Source organism: Tachyglossus aculeatus, chromosome 17 (assembly GCF_015852505.1).
Source record: "Tachyglossus aculeatus isolate mTacAcu1 chromosome 17, mTacAcu1.pri, whole genome shotgun sequence".
NCBI lineage: Eukaryota > Metazoa > Chordata > Mammalia > Monotremata > Tachyglossidae > Tachyglossus > Tachyglossus aculeatus.
The window spans coordinates 43,588,150-43,605,166 of record NC_052082.1 but is presented as its reverse complement, the minus strand read 5'-3'; the positions used below and the strand labels follow the sequence as shown (position 1 = coordinate 43,605,166).

Here is a 17,017-nt window from a genome sequence, read left to right as displayed (position 1 = left end):
CTCACTTCCAGAGACGGAACCGGATTTCTGACCCACTTGCTTGGAGGTAGAATGTTCCCTTGCATTTTGGCATCACCTCGAGGCTTTGATTTCCCGAGTAGAATTACTGCAGCCATTACCGTCTCTCCTCTCTGGAGCACTGTCTCCTCAGATAAGGATTATCGTTGTTGTTCTTTTGACATGGGTCATTTTTGTCTTACTGTGATTACTGTCACTGCAGGGAATGTGCCTTCTCCAAATGCACCTCTAAAGAGGGTGTTAGCGTATACGGGCTGCTTTAGTCGCATGCAGACCATCAAGGAAATTCATGAGTATCTGTCCCAGAGGTTGCGCATCAAAGAAGAAGATATGCGCCTGTGGTTATACAACAGTGAGGTAAGGGTGTGTCAGGGGTATGGATTGAGCGCTTACTGTGTGCAGAGCACTGTCCTGAGCGCTTGGGAGAATACAATATAACAGAGTCGGTAGGCATGTGTCCCACCCACAGGGAGCATACAGTCTCAAGGGGGAATGAAGTGCTGAAAGCAATTGAAGGTTTAGGCCCAGATCAGGTTATTAAAGCTCTTAGCCCGATGCTCAGCCTACAGATATTAATGACGGTATTTATTAAGTGCTTACTAAATTACCCAAGTGGTTTCAGATCTAAGGATCGTAGGGCCTGAATGAGCAATTAACTCTGTTTCGGAGTCCCTCAGACCCTCAGTATCAAACTAGGCAAAATTAAAATTCCTAGGTTCGCGGCTAACTCTGCTAAATGGAATAGAATGCAATGTGGCCTAGTGGAAAGGGCACAGGTAAGGGAACCTGAGTGCTAATCCCAGCTCCACCATTTGCCTGTTGTGTGACCTTGGGCAAGTCACTCGACTTCTCTATGGCCCAGTTTCCTCATCTGTAAAATGAGGTTAAATACTTGTCCTTCTTCCTCCTTGGACTCTGAGCTCCATGTGGGAGAAGGACTTTGTCAGTCCAATTGTATTTATTGAGTGCTTCCTCTGTGCAGAGCACTGTATTAAACACCCCGATTGATCTTGTGTCTATTCCAATGCATAGTACAGTGCGTGACATAGAGGGTTTAACAATTTTACCATAATTATTAATTTTTAATAAGATCTTTTTTCTCTAGGACCTTTTGTTTTCGCCGTATAACAAACTTGTGGATAATAGACACGTAGGAGTGAACATCTCCATTTTAATATTGTTATCATTAAATAACGATGGTTACGTATGTATTTAACTATGTGCAAAAAATGTGAAAAAATCTAGTCCCTGTTTGCAAGAAGCTTCAATTATAAAACGCTCACATTATTTTTGTTGTTACCTCAGATCTTACCTCATGACAGTTGAGTTTGGTTTTGATTTTCAATTCTTTTTTTTTCAATGGTATTTGTTAAGCACTTACTATATGGCAGTCACTGTACTAAGTGCTGGAGTCCCTGTCCCACATAGGGCTCACCGTCCTTATCGCCATTTTACAGATGAGGTAACTGAGACACAGAGAAGTTAAGTGATATGTCCAAGGTCACACAGCAGACAGGTGGTGGAGCCAGGACTAGAACCCAGGTCGACCTACTCCCAGTCCCATGCTCTTTCCACTATACCACTGCTTGCTTCTCCACTCAGTTCACATCGCAGAAATCTTGTGTCTACCAATTTGTCTCCAAACACCTGAAATCTAGTACTTAGTTTTTGCTTCCGATATAGTAATTGGCCAGGGCTGTGTTATTGTCCAGCCTAAGATCCCTGGGTAGCTTTTGTTTTAGGGGCAAAGATAATTTTTTTAGCTAATTCTTGACATTTAATGTTTGTTCCTAACCATACCTCTACACAACTTGTATTCTGGGAGCTGATTGAATGAGGCCTTATTGTCCCTCCAAGTTTAAGTTTGTTGATTGTTTTACCTTTAAAGTAAACACAATGGCAACAAAAACATTTCCATCTCCTTGCAGAACTACCTTACTCTTCTGGATGATGAAGACCATATGTTAGAATACCTGAAAATCCAGGATGAACAGCACTTAGTAATTGAAGGTAGATCCTTAGACTATGCCGATATACCGACTAGGATGAGGATGGGAAATGAAGTGAAATTTGGAATCACATACCTCAGAGTAACCCTTATGTTGTTCCTGAAACAGTAGATTTAAACATGAAGATTACTATTTTATGCTAACAAAGTGGAAAAGCCCCTGCAATTGCACAGTATTTCTGGAATATTCCGCTTCTTATATTTGGAAAAAAAAGAGGCATGGAAAATTTCATTTTTAAAGCCAAGTTCGTGCGGTCCCGGTAATAAACTCATTCTACGTTTTAATTGGAAAAAGACATCAGAGGAGCCTAGATAAGTTGGGGGGTGGTGGTGGTTGGGATAGATTAATTACTTTTCAACTATTTGGGCAGCTGGAGTTTCCAGATTTGCTCCCGAATTGGGAAGTGGGGGAGCCCGTTTTAGCATCTTGGGGTAGCATTGACAATGGCTACCTCCTAGGAAAGTTTTGACTCTAATGAAATTAGCAGTACTCTAGCTTCATTCGTGAAAGGTCCGTGCCTACCTTTCTTTATAGACACATTACCCTTTCAAAGTATTGATTTAAGAGGGGGATGTGATGTTTTAGAGATGAGCTTCACAAAGCCAAAGAGAAAGCATTGTGTCTAGACTTAACTCAGCAACAAAGTTGCATTTGTCTTAGAGGTTCGTATATAAACACGGTAACAGACTTGGCTAATGGAAAGTCCATTTGACTCAAGAAGCCTAACTATTCCCTTGGTAATGGTTACAGTAAGGAAAGAATAAGTGCTCATTACCTAAATTAGCTTGTCCTTCAGTCTCTAAACAACAAGCTGATGGGTAATTAGGGATTCAATTTAAAAAAAAAAATTAAAAAAACCTGTTGGAGCTACTAAATAGCATTACTAGAATTAACCTGGTGTGGTATCTCTTTCTAGTTCGAAACAAAGACATGAGCTGGCCAGAGGAGATGTCATTTATAGCCAACAGTAGTAAAATAGACAGACACAAGGGTAAGTCTATATTTGTAGGAAACAATGCATTTTAAAAGTAGAAATTTAAAATGGGTGTCTTCCTTTTTTAAATTTTCATCGTACGTCTTTCTTTTCGGTTGTATTGCTCCCAAAGGTTTTAGGTTTCCCATTTATAAGTAATCATGTGCTAGTACTTCAGAGGCGATATTGAGCGCATCCTGCGATTTGAATCACAGCTTTTGAAAATCAGTTTACTTCTACCTCTGAAATGAGTACTTTATCATTCATTTGTTGTTCACTCCTAAAATCATACATTATTGAGGGGCAAGAATTGTATTTGAATGAATTACATATGGAAGCATTTGCAAAGGTAATTACAAGAATAAGATCGCTGCTTCTGAAGCACAGAATGACGCGGATTGTTCTGGTTGTAAAAGGCATTTTTGGAGGTTGCACGTAGAACCCTCACACAATTTAAGCGATAGGAGGAGGTACGGGGGAAGAAAAGACCCCAGGGGCTTTTGGAGTTCACAGAAATTCCTTCCTACATCATGAGAACCGTTGTATTGAGTGGGGGATGTCGTTAGCTCTGTGAAACAGCTAAAGCTAGCATTCTGATTTTGTGTCTGTCCCAGTTCCCACTGAGAAGGGTGCCACAGGGCTGAGTAACCTGGGAAATACGTGCTTCATGAACTCCAGCATCCAGTGCGTTAGTAATACCCAGCCACTAACTCAGTACTTCATCTCAGGAAGACACCTCTACGAACTCAACAGGTAATCCACCAGTGGCCCAGTTGTCTCCTGTGTTTTACTACTTTGGGTAGGCCTTTTGATAGTAGTCTGTAACACAAGCCTAACAACACCTGAAGTGGTTTGAAATATCAGCGATTCCCAAAAGGCGCATGAGAACGTATTATCAGCGATGGTATTTATTAAGCGCTTACTGTGTGCAAAAGCACTGAACTAAACACTTAGGACAGTATGATGCGACAGTTGGTAGGCACATTCCCTGCCCATGACGAGCTTACAGTCTAGAGGATGTGCCAAGCACTGGGGTAGATGCAAGATAATAAGAAGAGGCAGAATCCCTGTCGCACATGGGGCTCATCGACCTGATTATAACTCTCCCCTCTTGGGATGTCAATTAGGCTAGAAGGGATGGGATATTTGTTCAAGTTACCTTAACCATAGGACACAAGAAGTATAGCATCTTCCTTAACAGCACTTAGACCTGAATGAAGTGAACCCACAAAGATGGGTGGGATGGCACAAGATGACAGAACAGACAGGAGCTGACGTGGGATTATTTCGTAAATAGGGAGACGGATCAGGAAGCGGGGTTGGGGCAAGGGAAGGAAGGATTTGGGATTTTTAAGACTGAGAAGAGAGAGCAAGCAAGACTCTTTTGAGACCTGGGAAAGAGAATGAAATGTATTTTGGCAGTGAGGAAGTGGAGTGGTGCTGGGAATTGGGATGGGGGGTAGTGACAGCAAAACTGTTTTGGGAACCAGGAGAATAAGAGGTGGATAGTGGGTGGGGAAGAACGAGAAGGTGAAGTGGAGAGAATAGGAAGACTTTTTCATCCGTGTGGAACAGAGGTACGGAATTGGCAAGGGGTTGGAAAATAGTGAGGCTTTGTGGGGAAAGAAAATGGGACAAGGAAGCGAAAAGTTCTACTTTAGAAATGAGGGGGTTGAAACAGGGAAGGAGGGGGTTGCAGCAGAGAAAAGAGAGTAGAACTGGGAGGTGGCATGAGGCTCAGGACAAGGGACAGAAAGCAGTGGGAAGGGGTGTGTAGAAGGAATAGAGATTGTTTCAGGATTTGGAAGGCGGAACCAGAATGCCTTTTATTCTTCTTCCACCTCAACCTCCCACTCACTCCCAATATTAATGACTTGATCCCTTGGAATGATCAGCAGATGGTGGTACTCTACATTCTTCTACTGGACAGGTGATCAAATGATGGATCAAACAGTGGTATTTATTGAGAGCTTACTCTGTGCAGAACACTGAACTAAGCACTTGGGAGACTACTATGCAACAGAGTAGGTAGACACATTCCCTGTCCTCAGTGAGCTTACAGACTAGTGAGGGGGATGCGTTGATGTTAACTAAAAAAGGGTCCAAGTGTCTGTGGAATCTTTTGCTGAAAAGCCTTTGGGTAAGAATCTTCTCTCTAAACTTCAGGACAAATCCCATTGGGATGAAGGGCCACATGGCCAAATGCTACGGGGATCTGGTTCAGGAGTTGTGGAGTGGAACTCAGAAGAACGTGGCTCCCCTAAAGCTACGGGTAAGCAAGTCGCAACACCCCAAACAATTCTGTAATGTCTTTATAAAATTCGGCTTAGCCACAACCTTTCTGTAGAACATCTCAATGCGCAGGTCTTCGCTTCCAAATTCGTTGCGTCATCTATCAATCAGTCAAGAAATCAGTGATATTCATTGAGCTCTTACTATGTGCAGAGCACTGTACCATGCGCTTAGCACTGGATTGTTTTTTGTTGCGTAGTATTGTCATTCCAGACCTTGACCATATCTGTAATTTGCATATCTGTAATTTATTTATTTATATTAATGCCTCTTTCCCCCTGTAGACTGTAAGGTCATTGTGAGCAGGGAATGTGTCTGTTTATTATTGTACTGTACTCTCCCAATGCTTAGTACAGTGCTTTGTACGCAGTAAGCTCTCACCGTCTCTATATGTTGCTGACTTGTACTTCCCAAGCGCTTAGTACAGGCCTCTGCACTCAGTAAGCGCTCAATAAATACGATTGAATGAGTGAATAAATATGATTGAATGAATGAACCATTGGCTTTAAGGCACTGTCAGCTCTGTCCCTCCTACTTACTCACTCTTCTCCCGTTACCCCCTTAGCAAGCACTATTCATCCTTCTCAACTAATAATAATAATAATAATGGCATTTATTAAGTGCTTACTATGTGCAAAGCACTGTTCTAAGCACTGAGGAGGTTACAAGGGTGATCAGGTTGTCCCACGGGGGGGCTCACAATCTTAATCCCCATTTTTTTCAGATGAGGTAACTGAGGCACAGAGAAGTTAAGTGACTTGCCCAAAGTCACACAGCTGACAAGTGGCGGAGCCGGGATTTGAACCCATGACCTCTGACTCCAAAGCTCGGACTCTTTCCACTCACTGTTGCTCATCCTTGTCTCCCCCGTGGCCAACTTCTTGTTCACGTCCTCTCCCTTGCCTGGAAATGCTCCCTCTTCTAAGCCGTAAGCCCGGTGTGGGCAGGGATCGTCTCACAATATCGCTAAATTGTACTTTCCAGGTGCTTAGTTCAGTGCTCTGCACACAGTAAGCATTCAATAAATACGACTGATTGATTGCTATGACAGTCCACAGTTCGGCTCATCTTCGTAGTCTTTCTGAAACTGCATAACTTTCAGGAGGACTCCCCCATCCCCGTTGAATTTCTCATCTCTCCAGTTTATATTCCCCCAACTGCTCCTGTAAAGCATTTAAGTACTCTCAACCTCCTTTAGCCCTTACATAACTATCTCGTGCACCCCATTACTTATCCCCTTTTCCTTTTTTCCTAATATTTCTTTCCTTTTCTTTTTTTTTCTCCTTAATCGCCATTGCTAGATCGTCAGCTCTTTGAGGTCAAAGACGGTGTCTACTAATTCTAATTCTATTATACTCTCCCAAGCACTCAACACAGTGCTCTGTACATAGGCACTTAATACCGTCGACTAGTCGTTGTGGCAGTTCCTTGATTTTTTAGATTTTTGTTGTTTTTGTCTTTGTAGTAGCAATAATATTATTTATTGAGTGCTTAGAGTATGCCGAATATAAAGGTGGGAATTAGTCATGATTGCTGTCCCTCAGGGATCTTTTTTTTGTGTTCCTTGTACTTTTTTGTTTATTCATAGTAGATTCAAATTTTTGGTTTCTATGATTTAAACCTCTCAGTTGATAATATCTACTGTGACTTAAATAGGACACTTTACAAGGCACGTCGTTCACATGTTAATTTTTTCACTTTATGAAGAGCTCATGCGTGAATTTGCTTTGTTATCAGAAACTGTGGTACAGCCCTAGTCTCTGGGTGTAAACATGGAAGGTAAAAATCTCAACCCATAACAGAGCCAAAAAAGAGAGAACTTTTTATTTCTATAGGTTTAATTAATAGTTCTGTTTGTATAATTTGGGTCAGTTACCAGTGATTGAAATCAAATAGGAATTGGATTATTGGTTCTCCAGCATGGTTAAAGGGGAATTTTACCTGTAGTCTCAGCCTAGAACAGGGTAAGTAGAGTGGAAAATTCAGTATGCAGTTAAACATAATTTTCATTATGACTATCATAAACTAAATTATGCTTTTCTGGGTGATACTGTACTTGATGCACATGAGTGGCAAAAATACCTGGTCCACAATCCAATGATTTTTCACACCAGGAGGATTTGATGATTCCTGTAAAAGACATTTCCCTTTTCACTACTATGTGATGAAGCCTGGTCTAGTGGCATTGAGTCAAACCATGCCTTAGGGGAAAGCGCATGGGCCTGGGATTCAGAGGATCTGGGTTAGCTCCCCCATTTGTCTGCTGTGTGACCTTGGACAAGTCACTTAACTTCTCTGTGCCTCAGTCATGGCATCTGTAAAAAGGGGATTAAATCCCCTTCCCTCTGATTTAGATTGGGAGCCCCATATTGGGACAGGGAATGTTTCCAACCTGATTATCTGAGACCTACCCCAGCACTTAGATGAGTGTTTGACACATAATAAGTACATAATAAGCACCATTAAAAATATATATATTGGTTGAATGGGGTGAGTGTAATAATAATAATGATGGCATTTATTAAGCACTTACTATGTGCCAAACACTGTTCTAAGCACTGGGGAGGTTACAAGGTGATCAGGTTGTCCCACGGGAGGCTCACAGTCTTAATCCCCATTTGACAGATGAGGTAACTGAGGCACAGAGAAGTTAAGTGATTTGCCCAAACGCTCACAGCTAACAATTGGTGGAGCCTAGATTTGAACCAAATCCGGTGCCCTTTCCACTGAGCCATGCTGCTTCTCCAAATAATAATAATGATGGTATTTGTTAAGCGCTTACTATGTGCCAAGCACTGTTCTAAGCACTGGGGTAGATACAGGGTGATCAGGTTATCCCATGTGGGGTTCACACTTTTAATCCCCATTTTACAGTTGAGGTAACTGAGGCCCAGAGAAGTTAAGTGACTTGCCCAAGGTCACACAGCAGACAAGTGGCGGAGGTGGGATTAGAACCCACGTCCTCTGACTCCCAAGCCTGTGCTCTTTCCACCAAGCCACGCTACTTCTCACGGGTTTTAGTGAGATTATCCTGTTCGTGATTTTTGGTTTCAATTTATTTTACAGTGGACAATAGCCAAGTACGCTCCTAGGTTCAATGGTTTCCAGCAGCAGGATTCCCAGGAGCTTCTGGCTTTTCTCTTGGATGGTCTTCACGAGGATCTCAATCGAGTTCATGAGAAGCCGTACGTGGAGCTGAAGGATAGTGACGGTCGCCCAGATTGGGAGGTAGCAGCCGAGGTTGGTTGGATATTATTGTCACCGTTTGATTCATTCGTTCATTCAATCGTATTTATTGAGCACTTACTGTGTGCAGAGCACTGTACTAAACGCTTGGGAAGTACAAGTTGGCAACATATAGAGACAGTCCCTACCCAACAGTGGGCTCACAGTCTAGAAGGGGGAGACAGAGAACAAAACAAAACATATTAACAAAATAAAATAAATAGAATAAATATGGACAAATAATATTGATTGATATTATGGTCATTCCTTTAGAGTGACAAATCAACCTGCTGCAGTCAAATCCCATATGGAATCAAGGAAAAGGAGGTTTTTTCCCACTTGATTCTTTCGTGAGCATGAAAAAATAGAATGTGTAGTTCTGGGGTACTCTTACCTTTTTTTGCAGGGTTCCTTAGAAACATTTCCAGAAAAATATTTGCCTCTAAAGGGGAATAAGAAGCTTCACCTGGCATTTGCTGAAGAAAGACACTAAAAACCTATAGATAATGCTGGAGCAGAACAAGCCAAGAGAAACATGAATTTTATTGTCAATATTTATCATTGTAAAAGCATTTGAATGAAGAGGATCATTCTTCTTTCAGTAGCTCGTTTTTCTATTGCCTCAGCTTCCTTGCTAAACTTTACAGTACATTTATTGACTCAGTAAAGTTTTGTTAGACGTAGAGTTTTCTTGATATTTTTTGGGGGGGGGGGAGTTCAAAGGTTATATGGTTTTTAGTTTTCTTGCTAGACTCTAAAAGAGTTAGCTAATTTCTCCGAAGTAGAGAAGATAATTCTTCATAGCTTGCTCTCCCCTCTCTCTTCCCCAGGCCTGGGAAAACCATCTGAGAAGAAACCGGTCAATTGTTGTGGATTTGTTCCACGGCCAGCTAAGATCGCAAGTCAGATGCAAAACCTGCAGACATATAAGTGTTCGTTTCGACCCTTTCAATTTTCTCTCTTTGCCACTACCCATGGACAGCTACATGCATTTAGAAATAACAGGTGAGTTGCAGGAAATAGTTTACCCTCAGGGGTCATTTTAATCAGCGAAGCATCCTGGCAGTGAACTATATTTATTGTGCAGAACATTGTACTAAGTGCTTGGGAGAGTTCACTAGAAGAGAGTTCCCTGTCCACAACGAGTTTTGAGTCTAGGGGAGGAGCTAGACATTACTCTAAACAAATAAATTAGAGGGCCTTGGGAAAGAAAAATCACTTCCATAATTCTAATGGAAATATGTAGTCTCCTGTTTGGCCAAGAGCTCCGGACCCAGTTTATTGCCTCATAGTGGGAGGTACGAGATTGAAGACCGGGTCCGAAAAAGCCGAATGTTAAAGTAGGCTAAGCCCAAGCTGCTTACTGGTGTCACCTTGGACACGCAGGTGGTCCTCGACACATATTTTGTGTGTCATTGTGCCCTTGGCCCTCACCTGTTGTGGGGAATGCCCTTGTGCGCCTGCTTGTTGCCCCCTCAATTCATGAGAATGTGAAAATAATAATTGTGGTATTTGTTAAGCACAATATGCCAGGCACTGTTCTAGGCCCTAGGGTAGATAAAAGATAATCAGGCTGGACACAGTCCCTGGCCCACATAGGGCTCACCATCTTAATCCCCATTTTACAGATGAGGGAACTGAGGTACAGAGAAATGAAGTGACTTGCCCAAGGTCCCACGGCAGACAAGTGGCAGAGCCAGGATTAGAACCCACATTCTTTCAACTCCCAGGCCCATGCTCTATCCACTAGGCCATGCTGCTTCTCATATGAGAAAGTTCGCACCAGCCTTGAAGAAAGTGACTCACTCGGCGAGCAGCGATTTCTGTCAGGCCAGTGGTAAAGAATGATGATTTCATTATCCGTTCCCTGTGCGATTTCTAGGGTAGGGTAACCTGGGGAAATTTTTCTCCTCATTTGCAAGACCGCTTTAATGAACGTTGGAGACGTCTATCGGCTTTCAAGAGGGGCCCTCGTTTTATTGATTAAAACCCTTCCCTCTCTTAGTTATTAAGCTAGATGGCACTACCCCTGTTCGATATGGACTGAGGCTGAATATGGATGAGAAGTACACAGGCTTGAAAAAGCAGCTGAGCGATCTGTGTGGACTGAAGCCAGAACAGATTCTTCTTGCCGAAGTGCACGGCTCCAACATAAAGGTAACCGGAGTTGACTTGTGCCGGGATTCTTTACGTGCTGTGATACCGGCAACGGTATTTGAGCGTCTACTGTGCGCAAAGCGCTGCTCAGCCATACCATATAGCCCTCTTTTGAGTTCTCTTTTGCAGTAACCTATTGCATTGTAACACATGTATATCTTCCAGCAGGTTTTCTTGCTTAGAGGTAACACTGTATAGTTCATTTTGGCATAAGCACCCCTTCCCCTTCTCCCTTTAAAGTATTTTGACGAATTGAGTGATGAAAGCCTATTTCAATTTAGCTTTAGGTAATGACTAGCCTAGATTTCTAGTCTGTTAACACTACCTGCCTCTTTGCTGAATAGCCCATAGGCTACTGCACTAGCCTCCTCAAAGGACTGTGTGCCTCCTATCTCACCCCACTCCAGTCCTCACTTCCCTCTGCTACCCAGATCGTTTTTCTACACAACCGTTCAGTCCGTGTTTCCTCGCTCCTCAAGAACCTCCAGGGCTGGTCCTCCATCTCGGCATCAAACAGTAGCTCTTTACCATCAGTTTTAAAGCACTCAAATCACCTTGCCCCCTTGCACCTTACCTTTCTGCTTTCCTACTATAACCCAGCCTGCACACTTCACTCCTCTGCCAACCTACTCACTGTACTTCGATCTCATCTGTGTCACCACCAACCTCTCATCCGCATCCTGCCTCTGGCCAGAAATGCCCTCCCTCCTCATATCTGACAGACAATCACTCTCCCCAGTTTCAAAACCTTATTAAAAGCACCTCTCCAAGAAACCTTCCCCGACTAAGCCTTCATTTCCTTTTCTCCCACTCTCTTCTGCATCACCCGGCTTTGCACTCTTTTTTCGCCCCTCCCTCAGCCCTAGAGCACATACCCATAATTGACTTATTTGTATCAGTGTCTGTCCACCCCTCTACACTGTAAGTTGGTTATGGACAGGGAACATGTCTACCAACTCTGTTACATTGTACTCTCCCAAGCATGCTCTGCACAAAGGAAGTGCTCTGCACCTAAGTGCTCAATAAATACGATTGGTTCATGAAAGAACACTTGGAAAATTACATTTTTACATATGCACACATAACCTATTTCAAAATCTTTTATTAGTATTTATTGACATTGCTGTTTGATCGTGTAACTATCTTTTATGTGTTGGTCAATTTTTGAATCTTGGGATTGCATTAATGGACTTGGCATATTTCTAATGAGTAGGAATTTCTGACCACGGTCTCTTCACGGCCCTATCTAAGGCCGTTATGGCTATAGCAAAGGCATCAGCTGTTGCCACTGAAGAAGTGAAAAAGGCAGTTGAGTAGTAGCTACCATCATCACCCCCATCTCTTCCTCTATGTCCTCTTGCTGCCTTTCCGGCAAAAACTAAAGAGGTCTATTCTGGACCAAACTCTCCTCCTAGAACCTCTCTCTGGGTTTGGTTTTACCAACACAAATTTCTCCTAACAACTCTTTTTCTTTCCTTCACTGGCTCTACGTTGTCCCCTCACCTTCTGACTGAGACGTGGAAAGAGCACAGGCCTGGGAATCAAAGGACCTGGGTTTTAATCCCGGCTCCACCACCGATCAGCTGCATGACCTTGCACAAGTCACTTCACTTCTCTGGGCCTCAGCCACCTCATCTGTAAAATGGAGATGAAGACTGAGCTCCATGTGAGACGTGGACTGTGTCCAACCTAATAAACTTGTATCTACCCCCCAGCACTCAGGATAGTCCTAAAGCACATAGTAAGCGCTTAATAAATACCATTAAAAAAATTTTTAATAACTGACCACGTTCTTCAAGAATCAGTTCTGGATTCTCAACTCTTTTCATGCTTTCATGGGCCTGGGAGGGAGCTGGGGAAGAACAAAGGGAACAAGTCAGGGTGACACAGAAGGGAGAGGAAGAAGAAGAAATTGTGGCTTAGGGAGATGTGCCCTCAACAAGGCTTTGAAAGTGGGGAGAGTAATTGTCTGAAGTGGGAACTGCTCTTGCCCCCGGTGTTCTGGGTGGAGGTGAACAGTCTCCTTCCCTGCCTGGCATGACTGACCGTCTTGCTAGTAGTGCTGCTGCTTCTTGCTCCTGGTGGTAGTGGGTAGGTTCATCCCACCCACTTCTAGACTGTGAGCCCACTCTTCTAGACTGTGAGCCCACTGTTGGGTAGGGACTGTCTCTATATGTTGCCAACTTGTACTTCCCTAGCGCTTAGTACAGTGCTCTGCACACAGTAAGCGCTCAATAAATATGATTGATCCCAGAAGGAAGAAGGCAAAAGCACCTCCTGCTCCCACTGTTGTGTGGTGGAGTAGGACCCCCATCTTGGTTTGCTGCATAGCCTTTTCACTGCGGAGGCAAAGGTAATGGCATCACCCTCAAAGTACACTCAGGGACATCTGTCCTTGAGAGCCACAGATGATTCCAAGAAGTGCCAAAGGCTCCCAACCTGTATAAGAATCACAGAGACCTGGGAAAATCTGTCTTTTCCCAAAAGGTGGTGGCATGTTAAGATTTAAATGCCTGGAAGAAAATCTAGTACTGACCCTTGTAAATACATTTTTCCTTCAGCCTAGTGAAGATAAGGTCCAAAACTGAACTCCTCACCATCCATCCTAAATCCTCTTCTTCACTTACCTTTCCTAAGTTGAAAATGTCATCTCCCTTCTAGTCCTCAAGGCTATAACCTTGACAGTATCATTGACTCTCCTCTCTCTTTCAATCGCCACAGTCAGAATTCTGCCATATCTTGTTGGGAATCCTCTCTGTCATCTCTATCAGATTCATCTTTGGGTAGACGAAATGGGAAAGGAAATAGTCATTGCGTCGATTGGTTTATTTCTTTCTGCCGAGTCTAAGATACCAGTGTGGGAACTGATTTAACGTAGCAGTCAGATAAAGGCTTTTGCCATCTGTCTGTGACTTTGTTTTTCTCCTTTTTCCCCTAGAACTTTCCTCAGGACAACCAGAAGGTACGGCTTTCTGTGAATGGCTTTTTGTGTGCGTTTGAGATCCCCACCCCAGGGTCCCCAACTTCGGCATCCAGCCCTGTCCAGACAGGTAAATAAAATGAACAGGTCTGCTAAGTATTTCTGTTTTTCATATTAATCAGTAGTGCTGCCTTTGATTTGTATTTGTCTCTGGAGCTTGTTACTGTAGCTAGAGGATCCCATGGAGATACTTCAGAAGAGGTGGAAGCAGCATGGCCTAGTGGCCTAGGAGTCAAAAGGACCTGGGTTCGAGAAGTAGCGTGGCTTAGTGGAAAGAGCATGGGCTTGAGAGTCAGAGGTCGCGTGCTCTAATCCTGGCTCCGGCACTTGTCAGCTGTGTGACTTTGGGCAAGTCACTTAACTTCTCTGTGCCTCAGTTACCTCATCTGTAAAATGGGGATTAAGACTGTGAGCCCCACGTGGACAACCTGACTACGTTTTATGTACCCCAGTGCTTAGAATAGTGCTTGGCACATAGGAAGTGCTTAATAAATACCTTCATCATCATTATCATCACAGTCTTTTAGACTGTGAGCCCACTGTTGGGTAGGGACTGTCTCTATATGTTGCCAATTTGTACTTCCCAAGCGCTTAGTACAGTGCTCAGCACATAGTAAGCGCTCAATAAATACGATTGATGATGATGATTATCATTATTCTTATTAATAACAATAATAATCCTGGCTCCTCCACTTGTCTGCTGCGTGACCTTGGGTTAGTCACTTAACTTCTCCGTGCCCCAAGTTACCTCATCTGTAAAATGGGGATTAAGATTTTGAGCCCCGTCTGGGACATGAACTGTATCCAACCTCATTACCTGCTGTTTACCCCAGGGCTTAGAACAGTGCCTGGCATAGTAAATGCTTAAATATTATTTTTAAAAAAGTCCATTGGGAATTCCTTAGTCAATCCGGATAAGGAATCAGACAAGGATAGCAAAACAAACAAGGAATAGCCGAGCAAAACCCCAAGAATTGAAGGCCAAGTGCCCAAGTAAAAGAAATGGGAGTAATTTGTCAACCAAAGTAATGATTTTTAGATGCGGTAATGTGGCATGGCCAGAGCAGCATGCCATCGTGTCACTTCCCTTGGGCCTCATCGTGCTGCTGACCACAAGTGGTTGCACCAAAAGCAGTCGGCTCTTTCTGAATGATGAAGAAATACCTCTCCACTGGTGCTTATGTAGAGTTGCCTTGTTACTCGAAGATGACCCAGCTGATAGTGAGGTTTCCTTATGGAATTTACAAGGCACATTGGCTCGGGAGTTGATCGGTTTTGCTTTTTGTTAGGCCCTCAATGATAAAACGATAAACCAGTGACTCTGCCCAGGGGTTGTAGTGTGATGGTGATACCGTTAGATTCCCCCATTCCCAGCAACTGTTAGCTCAGGGTAATTTGGTATGTATAGTTCCCTCGGGACCCTTGACTCAGCTTTCGTTTGCCACCCAGCCAAGTCATTTTTGACAAGGGACTGCGCTGGAGCATAGTTCCAGTCCCGATCTTGAAAGACATGGGACCAGCATCCCACTGACTACGTACCGCTCTTTGAATTCCCAGACTTAGCCACCAGCCCATCGGCAACTGGAATCCTCAATGGCCCAACCAGTGGGGACCTGCCCCGCCCGACGCTCCTCCCCAATGGAATGCCAAACACCGTCGTGCCATGTGGAACTGAGAAGACTTTCTCTAACGGGATGGTGAATGGTCACGCGACAATGCTTCCCGGAAGCCCCTTCATAGGCTACATCATTGCGGTCCACAGGAAAATGGTTGGTTAGATCCTTGACGGGTCATCTCCATGCTTAATGTCTTGGCTCCTGCACAGGTTCTCACCTCTTCCCTTAGGAAGCTCCGTGAGCGTTCCAAAATGAATTCCAAATTCCGAAATGAGCCATCGCTGTTACACTGTTGTCTAGTGGTTAGAACACTGGCCTAGGAGTCAGAAGGTTCTGGGTACTAATGCCGGGTCCACCACTTGTCTGCCGTATGACCTTGGGCAAGTCACTTCAATGCTCTGTGCCTCAGTTCCCTCATCTGTAAAATGGGGATTAAGACTATAAGCCCCATGAGGGACAGGGACTGTATTCAACCTGATATGCTTGTATCCACCCCAGTGCTTAGTACAGTGCCTGGCACATAGTAAGCGCTCAACACATGCCACAGTTATGATACCACTTTGTCGGGATTTAGGCCGTCTGACAGTCAGGAAGTGAAATAATACTGTGTGGCAGGCGGGCGGAGGAGCATCTGTCTCGCCCTTCTAGAAGAACAGATTCTGACTGTCAGTCAGATGTGTTTTTCTTCTTGACGTTCCTCGGGAGTTTGGAGACATTATTCCATCATTGTACTAAATATGGTACTGGTCCTTCTGACCCTAGGGCTGTTCTAAAAAAATAAATCCTATCTCTTTAAGGAGTCAGTAAGCTGAGGCTACAGTCCAGCTGGAGAGCGGAGAGGAAATTCCTGACCCAGCTTGGAAAGTAATTCCAGAACTCTGTGGTCCAAAACCACCTTTTAGCACAGTGACCCTGGGCAAGTCACTCAACTTCTTACATTAGATTGTAAAGTTCTTAAGGGCAGGGACTCCCTCTCTCTCTCTCACTTGTACTCCCCCAAATGCTTAAGGCAAGTGTTCTGTGCATATTGGATGCTCAGTAAATACCAATGAATGAATGAATGAATGGTGCTAACTAGCTTTCCCTTCTAATTGCTTCTGCCCATGCAGATGAGAACAGAACTGTACTTCCTATCATCTCAGAAGAATCGCCCCAGCCTCTTCGGAATGCCATTGATCGTTCCGTGTACGGTGCACACCCGGAAAAAAGACCTGTACGATGCAGTATGGATTCAGGTGTCCCGACTGGCCAGCCCACTCCCTCCTCAGGAAGCCAGTAATCACGCCCAGGACTGGTGAGTCTGGGGAATGTTCCTGGGTTCTGACCACCCCGTGAGAAGCAGCGTGGCATGGGGGATAGCTGCCACTTGTCTGCTGCAGGACCTTGGGCAAGTCCCTTCGCTTCTTTGGCTCTCAGTTACCTCGTCTGCAAAATAGGGATTGAGACTGTGAGCCCCACGTGGTTCCCCCCACTTTAGACTGTAAGCCTGTTGTGGGCAGGGATTGTCTGTCTATTGCTGTACTATGCTTTCCAAGAGCTTAGTACAGTGCTCTGCACACGGTAAGTGCTCAATAAATGCGATTGAATGAGTGAATGAATGGTAGGGACTTTGTCCAACCCGATTTGCTTGTGTTCACGGCAGCACTTAGTACAGTGCCTGGAACATAGTAAGTGCTTAACAAATACCATAGTAATTATTATTATTATTATCATCAAAACTTGATGATGGGTTGTTTCCCGGGACAGG

General features: G+C 43.9%; 1 protein-coding gene and 1 long non-coding RNA gene across 3 annotated transcripts in view; one reads left to right on the top strand and one right to left on the bottom strand.

Moving 5' to 3' along the window:
- Window positions 1-17,017, top strand: part of USP32 (ubiquitin specific peptidase 32) — a 210,875-nt gene that overhangs the window by 166,256 nt on the left and 27,602 nt on the right. For both annotated transcript variants that reach the window (XM_038759026.1, XM_038759025.1), the window contains exons 17-27: window positions 221-375; window positions 1,947-2,028; window positions 2,944-3,018; window positions 3,615-3,753; window positions 5,167-5,272; window positions 8,359-8,532; window positions 9,348-9,522; window positions 10,523-10,674; window positions 13,613-13,724; window positions 15,212-15,423; window positions 16,380-16,564. In XM_038759026.1, the coding sequence (XP_038614954.1) occupies window positions 221-375; window positions 1,947-2,028; window positions 2,944-3,018; window positions 3,615-3,753; window positions 5,167-5,272; window positions 8,359-8,532; window positions 9,348-9,522; window positions 10,523-10,674; window positions 13,613-13,724; window positions 15,212-15,423; window positions 16,380-16,564 (1,567 nt within the window). The remainder of the gene's footprint in view (window positions 1-220; window positions 376-1,946; window positions 2,029-2,943; window positions 3,019-3,614; window positions 3,754-5,166; window positions 5,273-8,358; window positions 8,533-9,347; window positions 9,523-10,522; window positions 10,675-13,612; window positions 13,725-15,211; window positions 15,424-16,379; window positions 16,565-17,017) is intronic.
- On the bottom strand, window positions 12,460-15,283 carry LOC119939195. Its single transcript, XR_005454652.1, has 3 exons — window positions 15,194-15,283; window positions 13,302-13,451; window positions 12,460-12,526 (listed from the first exon to the last, which is right to left on the bottom strand). It is a non-coding gene; the product is annotated as an uncharacterized LOC119939195 (long non-coding RNA).